This window comes from Oreochromis aureus, linkage group 11, assembly GCF_013358895.1.
Source record: "Oreochromis aureus strain Israel breed Guangdong linkage group 11, ZZ_aureus, whole genome shotgun sequence".
Lineage (NCBI taxonomy): Eukaryota > Metazoa > Chordata > Actinopteri > Cichliformes > Cichlidae > Oreochromis > Oreochromis aureus.
The window spans coordinates 24,682,841-24,691,024 of NC_052952.1; the positions used below are offsets into that span (position 1 = coordinate 24,682,841).

Here is an 8,184-nt window from a genome sequence, read left to right on the forward strand (position 1 = left end):
GCAGGATGGCGTGATTTGTTGTGATGCTTTTTTGTTTGTAGCTGTCACTTTAAAAGCGGGTTGAAGGTAAACAAGGCTGATGTGCTCTGGTTGGCCAGCACCAGAGGAAGTGTGCGATGCTCTTCCTGTGTTTTTAGCCATTTACAACTGATGCAGGCTGCCAGTAAATGGTCGCTTAAATGAGAAGAAGCTGCTGCGGCTTAAGCGCCTGATATAATACTGTAAGTCTCTTCTTTGTGGCGGAACATAAGCGAAACGGTGACAGTTGCACAGCTGTAGGAAAGTTAACGGCGTTAGCCTGCTGCTAGGCTAATGCTGCTTAGCTAATGTGAGCTAACAAAGATCAGATAACCAGAATCAGGGAGCATTTAGATGACGCTTGCTTCTGTTCCCTGTGTTTCTCGGACTGCTTTTTTTATCCAAGTGTCCCTCGAGATATTCGCCATAACGGTGTTTTCCTCTGCTCCACAGCACGCCACGACGAAACTCTAATGGTGATTACATGAAGATGAAATCCACAAAGGGGGAGGCAAAGATAGAAGAGACACAAAGCGATGCGGTCACTATTAAAGCAGAGCATAAATTAGAGCAGGGGAGTGATGGCGAGGAAGGCTTCAGTGAAGTATACACTAATGGGCACGGCCTCAACATCAAGATAAAGGAGGAGCCACATTTGCAGGAGATTAGCGAGGAGCACAGTGGAGACACAGAAGACTGTTTAGACACTAAGCCTGACACTATTACAGATGCTTATATTTCACAAGGACACATAAAGGAGGAGTTTGACTCCGACCATTCACCACATTATGAATTCACTGAAGCTGCTGTCAAGGAGGAGCCGGAGTCTTGGGTTAAAGAAGAGAGAGAGAGTGAAGAAGAGGTGGAGGATGCAAGCAGTGCCCGAGAGGGGTTTGAAGAGGGAGAGGAGGAGGCTTGCAGAGGTAGAGACCAGCCTTAAGCCTGGGTGTTTTCTCTTTTTGCTTTTAGTTGTTATTCACCTTTTCCAAATTTTACAGATAGCCACTTTTAGCTTGAAAAGCGTGTATAAGAAACACGTTAATGCAAGCTCTAGAGGTGTATCTGCATCTGTATTTTTTTAATCAGCTGAGAGTTAAATACATATGTTTTTAAAAAGTTAAGAAATAACAGGAGCACTGCTAGTGATCTTTAAACCAGAGACCCTCATTGAAGGGAATAGCAAGACAAGAAAATGGAAAGATTCTGACCAAAAACTTGCATTAAAAAAAATCCAGATCCAGCCACTCAATATATAGTTATGGCCAGAAGTTTACATACTCTCATCATGGGCATGAATTTGGGGCTTTTAATAATTTAGTTGAACTTTTCTTTTTCCAGAGTGGAATTATTGTACAGCATGCATCTTTAATAACTTTAAAAACAAAAATTGGGTGATACAGCTTAATTGTCTTTATTATAAATCAAGAGAGTTTCCAATTACTGTAACAGGAAAAGTCTAATCATACATTCTTACCTTAGCTTGATGTGACTCCTGTCTACTGTTTTTTTCTGTCCTATGTAGAGTCATCATCTGAGTTTTTTCCATGTCCGCACTGCACCGTCTCCTTTACTGACTTGGACTTCCTGGAGAAGCATGTTAAGTGGGTCCATCAGAAACAGTACCTTGCGAAACTCAACACATGCTTCTCAAGCCGCACATTAAATCTCATCCCCAAATACAGCTGCGGTGCATGCAGCAGTACCTTTAACTCTAAAGTACACCTCAGGGTCCACGTACGTGAAGTCCACCCTTCTGCCCCTCCCCGCAGGCTTCACCCTTGCCCAACCTGTGCTCGCAGCTTCCAGTACCTGAAGAACCTAAAAAATCACTGTCAGCGCTGGCACAACATGTCTGTGGTTACTAGAGGAGGATATCTCAGTTGTGCCGATTGTGGGAAGAGTTTCAAAACTACCTGGGGTCAAGGACCTCATTTGTGTCATGAACTGGATAGCACAGAGCATGAAGATAAACCAATCTGTCTGGACACTGGTGTTGAGTGTCCAGAATGTGGCAAGAAAGTGCGCACACCTCAAAGCCTGGAAGACCACATGCGCACCCACACAGGCGACCGGCCGTTTGTCTGCAAGGACTGCGGCAGGAGGTTTGTAGAGCGCAGCGGCTGGCGACAACACATGAAAATACACACAGGGGAGAAGCCCTACAAGTGTCAGGTGTGTGAGAAAGCCTTTTTAAGGTCCCACCATCTTAAGTGCCATTTAACCACACACTCTGGCAAGAAGGAATATTCCTGCTCGGAATGCGGAAAGGAGTTTGGATTGAAGTCTAGCCTGGATCTACACCTGAGGACACATTCAAGTGAGAGACCCTTCCACTGCAATGTGTGCGGGAAGAATTTTAACACTCAGAGAAACCTGAGGGTTCACACTAAACTTCACACCAACGAGAAAGCTCATCAGTGCGGAGACTGCGGGTTGAAGATCGGAGATCTCGGCGCTTTAAAAATACACTTACGGACACACACCGGTGAAAGGCCTTACCACTGCACTGTCTGCGGCAGTAGGTTCATTCGCCTTGCCCATTTAAGAAATCACCAACGCACCCACACTGGTGAGAGACCCTACAAATGTACTGAATGCGATAAGAGTTTCACACAGTCCGGTGACTTGGTGAAACACAAACGGATACACTCTGGGGAAAAGCCCTTTGAATGTCCCGAGTGCCACCGCTGTTACACTTCATCTGGTGATCTGGGGAAGCACAGAAGGAGTCACACTAACTTGCGCCCTTACACATGTCAAGAATGTGGGAAAAGCTTTCGCCTGTCAGGCCATTTAAAAACTCACATGTTAACTCACACGGGCGAGAAGCCGTATTCTTGCCCTAAATGCCTCCGCAGGTTTGCCCGCTCTCACCATCTTTCTGGTCACGTTGCAAAATGCCGCTAAGCTTCAATGAGAAGATTGTAAATAGGACAGTGCTGACTTTAAGTTGCAAGTAAAAGTGCACTACCCAGTCTGGGTTTTTTTGTTTTTTTGTTTGTTTGTTTTACCTTTTTTTTTTTTTTTTAAAGAATGTGTTAAAACAAACTCTTACCTGTAAATGTAATGCATGAAATTTTTTACCCATCAAACTTAAAAGGCTGACGTATTGTCACCACACTGCCATGCAGGCAGTGGAGCAGCGTGGGGAACCAAGTTTGTGTAGAAATCTGAGTTCAAATCTCAGTGAGCTCAATGTAAAGGTCAGAGGTCAGCATTTCTGAACGTCATCTAGTATTTTCAAATGTATACCATAGGTCCATCTGCAAGGAGGCTGATGGGTAGAAATGGCGGTTGCCAGTAGTTTTTCTTTTAACGGCACTGTCTCAACAATAATCTGTTTTTGCAAAACACTATAAAGATAGCTTGAACAAATCATATGAAATTCTGCTAATGGATTGTTTTTTTTCTTCCACTTGTTGATTACTAAACTATCTGTAATAAATTAATGAAAGTTTGAAGTGCAAGGTGAATCCCTGTATTTATTGCCTGTATATATTTATTTTTAGTACTATGTTTTATTGTCTTTAATTTATATAATTAATGTTGTGAATGGTTTTAATGTCATTCTGTGTTGTTTTGGTTTTGCTGTGTGAAGCGCTTTAAGCTGCATGTTTGTCTGAATGTTTGTGTGTAAATAAAGTGGAGTTGAGTCAGTTTATGTGACGAACCATTAACACTGAGTCACGTGTGAGATCTAGTATCAACCTGACACACGCAGAACTAACACAGATCATCTAACAAATGCAGAATTAGCTTATGATTGGTGTTTTGCCCCCCGCTAATTACTTCACCATCTTAAAAAAAAATAAGCAGAAGTAGAAGTAAGAGTGTAGACTCTGTTATTTTTTTTAGTACCTGACTAATTCATTGGCCAAAATTGTATAAATATTTTGGGAGATGATTATATTCTTGAAAACCTATTGCACATGTAGGACACATCCAAAAATTCTGGATAGTCTTCCTGTACAGTTGGATTATTATTAAATCAGTCTTGCATTATAATGCCTTATTACAGTTTCTTTTATCCTTATATACTGTAATGTTGTGTGGGCAGCCACTTGTTCCACTAATCTTAATAAAATTTAAAGAATTTTGAGAATAATTTGTTGTCCTAAAGTTTTTTAAGACATTTTTTTGGTTTTAGTTTAATGTTCCTCAGTCTGACGGTATTGAAGCTTCCTCCGAGGTATGTAAGAAATTTCTGAATTTCTTTGTGGAAAAGGTGAATAACGCCAAGGCTCAGAAAACACCACCTGCTCTTGACCCTTCAGTCCCTGTTTCTTACTCTGCTGTTTTCTGCCAGTTTAAGCCTATAACTTTCTCTTTATTCTATGAGGTTGTTAGTCTGTTGTCTATCTGAAGCCCTCAGGTTCCCCTACTGATGTTGTTCCACTTCGATTATTTAAAGAGGTCGTTTCTACTCTTGGGCTGTTCATTCTTGCTATTGTTATTACCAGTTTCTCATCTGGTATTTTTCCTAAAATTTTGAAGCATGCTACAGTTCAACCTCTGCTTTAGAAAACTAGCCTGGATCCCTCTGTTTTATCAAATTTTAGGCCTATTTCCAAGCTTCCCTTTTCTCTAAAATTCTGGGGAAAATTACATATAATCAGCTGAAAACCTTTTTAAATGAAAATATTGTCCTTGAGATTTTTCAGTCTGGTTTTAAATCTCTGCATAGCACCAAATCTCTGTTGCTTAGGGTTGTTAATTACATCCTCCTGGCTACAAATGTAGGGGATCATGTGATCTTGGTTTTCCTATACTTACCAGCTGCTTTTGACACAGTGGATCACAATATTTTATTATCTTTCTTGGAACACTGTGTAGGCATTCATGGTACCGCTCTGAAGTGGTTTTGGTCTTACCAGGCTGAGAGAACGTTTTGCGTCAGTCTTTCAGATTTTAGATCCTCCTCAGCTCTAGTCTCATGTGGGGTACCACAGAGATCAATACTTGGACCTCTGCTTTTCTCCCCATATCTCCTGCCCCATTCCTCTATTTTTAGAAAGAAAAATGCTTTCCATTTATATGCAGATGATACACAGGTTTATATGCCCCTAAAAAAGACAAATGACCACTACATGCAAGCGCTAAATGACTGTCTTGAGGAAGTGAAAGCGTGGTTGGCTCTTTGGGTCAGGTGTCACTGGTGGGTTCTTTCCTGTGGACATGGGCCCTCTAGCACATCTTGTCAAAAGATGCTTTCAGAACAGTAATCCATGCTTTTATTACAACTCAGCTGGATTACTGTAACTCGTGGTACCTTGGTATTAGCCAGTCATCCTTGTCACATCTTCAGCTGGTACATGTTGAAGGGAGCATATTACTCCTATTTTATCCTCACTAGACTGGCTGCCTTTACATTTTAGAGTTCATTCTAAAATTATTTTGTTATTTTTCACTATCTCTCTGAGCTACAGCTCCTGCACACCCCCTCTTGGTCTCTTCGACCAAGCTGAGCAGTTGTTGTTGGATGTGCCGAAGACGCATCAGAAGCACCGGTGGATCGGGCTTTCACAGTTGCGTCTCCCAAATTGTGGAACGCACTGCCATTACAAATTAGAAAGGCCTCCTCAAGCGATCAAAGACCCACCTTTTCAGTTTGTCGTTTAACCCAGTATAGAAATGTTAATTTCATTTGGATGTCATTTTTGATGTTGGTGTTCTTTTTGTTTACTGTATTTTTATTTTTAGTATTTATATTTATATTTTTTCTTATTTTATGTTCAGCACTTTGGTCAGTGCTCGCTGTTTTTAAAGTACATTATAGAGGCAGTTTAAGAGGGGCAGAGGCAGGATTTAGTGCAGATGAACTTTTGTTATTTTTATTTACCAAAGTGAAAACAGGTAAATAAGTGTTACACCACAAATCCACCCCTGCGTTAAAATCTGCACTTCTCCGTAATACGTTGCATAACATAATATTATTTTCGGTTAATATTGTCTCTTTATCTTATAGCATCTGTCCACCACAAACGTAGCTGCCTGGAAGACCGATCAGTGTCATTAATCTCTATAATCTTCTCATATAATGTGAAACTAAACTAAGTTTTTGCTTTTCTCCACCAACCTTCAAGTGTTCAACATAAAAGCCACGCCTCTGCGGTGCACGAGGGAATTTAAAACGAGCGCTTCCTTTTCCGCTTAGTCGAGAGCTCCGGCAGGTAGATGGCTTCACCCAGAGTTTAGATAAAATGCAATAACACAAGCCAGTGTAGCTTACAAGTGAACTGACGCTCCTTCCGAGATATTCCATCTTCATTAATAACCAGGCTCAAGAAAACCGTGTCCAGATGCGAGTTCATTTTAGGTATGTACGAAGTACTGTACCCATCATTAAAGGTTCAAGGAACACCAAAAAACAAAACCAAAAAACCAAAAAAAAACAAGTCCGGAGTAATAAGCAATAAAGTGAATGATGCAGTAAGTCAGTTAAATGGGTTTAGTTTTATCACCAAGTGAAGTTAAGGTCATCAGTTTTATTGCTGAGGAAAGTAGCATTTAATACCTTTAATCCACATTTCTTTTCATATAATCCCATTTAAAATAAAAACAAAATGTCAAAATATAAAAATTATTAACCAGAAAAAAATATTTTCATAACCAAATGTACAAAATTTATAGATGGACAGACAAGCTGGCTTTTATAGGCTAATGTTAGCTGAAAACATGTCCATGTAAAATAATAGATGCCTCCACTGTGGATTACAGATAGCTGTAGACACTAGATGGCTGTTGTACTTTTCTCCCGACTTTTTCTGGACTTGAGATGATTTAAACCATATTTTTTTCAAAATTGGATTAATCACTCCATAAGACCTATTGCCACTAATTTTCAGTCCAGTTCTAGTGTGATTTGGCATACTGGAGCATTTTCTCCAGTATGGCAGAGAAAATGCTTCTTTAGAATGGCTTTGTGACAGCTACACATCCACTGAGACCATTTCTGACAAGAAAACAGATCAGTTGAATAGCCAGATGTATCTCTCAGGTCCTGTGTTGCTGGAGATTTACCTATTAAGGGCATGACTTACAGAAATTGTTCATCTGATGTAGGTAGACCAGCCCCTGAAGTTTTTGGCTAATAGCTCTTTGGGAATCAACGTGCTGGTGCAAAAAACATGACCTTTTTCCAGTCTGTGTTGTCTTTGGCATTTTTGGTTCTTTGCTAGGTTGTCTGTTATGCATAGACAAAATACTCATTCATCCCTTGAGTTAGATGTCGTTTTTTTCCCCCCTTTTATTTAGTGTCAATCACAACAGCAGTCAAGGGGCTTTATATTGTAACCCCAACAATCAAATGACCCCCTTTGAGCAAGCACTTAGTGACAGTGGGAAGGGAAAACTCACTTTTAACAGGAAGAAACCTTCAGCAGAACCAGGCTCAGAGAGAGGCAGACATTTGCCATGACTGGTTGAGGGCTAGGGGAGAAAGACAGGACCAAATACACACTATGGAAGAGAGCCCAAGATTAATTACATGCAGAGTGGTGTGTAAGCACATAGTGAGTGAAAAAGGCAGGTAGGAAGGCCCCAGCCTTGGCCTAGTGCAGAGGGAGAATCCAGGGTTACCTTGTTCAGCCCTAACTATATGCTTGAATATGTCAGCATTAAGTGGCTTAACAAACAAGACATTCCTTGGAAAATGGTCAGGTGCAAGGAGTCAACTGAAAATGAGTGAAAAAGCAGCCAATATCCAAAGACCAACATTAAAGGACCTGTAGAAAGCCTGGAGAACTATAACTCGAGGCCACTTTTAAAAAACTCATAAAGTCTGGCTCCTTGAAAGCAGACTATCTAGAAATCAGGGATGGCTCAAGACTTTTTCACAGTACAGGCATTTGAAGTAGGCATTTGCGTTTGGTCCTTAAAATGACCTTAATCTAGTATGCATAAACCACGGCTACCCATTAAGTGGCATGTACCACTGTTAATACACCTGTGCTTTTCCTGCTATGATATGCCGGCCAGGATTGCCTCCAAGACATGTCCAAGACGGTGCTGTTGAGTATCATATGCTTAAATTGGCCTCTTCAGTTTGTCATATAATCAATAACTTTCCCTTTGTACTTAAAATGAAGCGAGGGGATGTGACACATTTTCATTTGATATGTTTTTAGTTCACACTTCTGCTTTCATAACTACACAGATGATGTAGAA

The 8,184-nt window shown here is 40.7% G+C and overlaps 1 protein-coding gene across 1 annotated transcript; it reads left to right on the top strand.

The window, feature by feature from the left end:
- The first annotated feature begins 36 nt into the window (after positions 1–36).
- On the top strand, positions 37–3,695 carry LOC116309490 (zinc finger protein 2 homolog). Its single transcript, XM_031726099.2, has 3 exons — positions 37–221; positions 472–941; positions 1,541–3,695. Exons 2-3 carry the CDS (start codon positions 503–505, stop codon positions 2,923–2,925), a joined length of 1,824 nt encoding a protein of 607 aa, XP_031581959.1. The 5' UTR covers positions 37–221; positions 472–502; the 3' UTR covers positions 2,926–3,695.
- Positions 3,696–8,184: the final 4,489 nt, after the last annotated feature.

Excerpts from the sequence above, each read along its gene's own strand:
- LOC116309490 (XM_031726099.2), top strand. The coding sequence starts at position 503 with ATGAAGATGAAATCCACAAAGGGGGAGGCAAAGATAGAAGAGACACAA. Across the intron at positions 942-1,540 it reads AGAGGAGGAGGCTTGCAGAG|AGTCATCATCTGAGTTTTTT; the intron begins GTAGAGACCAGC and ends TGTCCTATGTAG.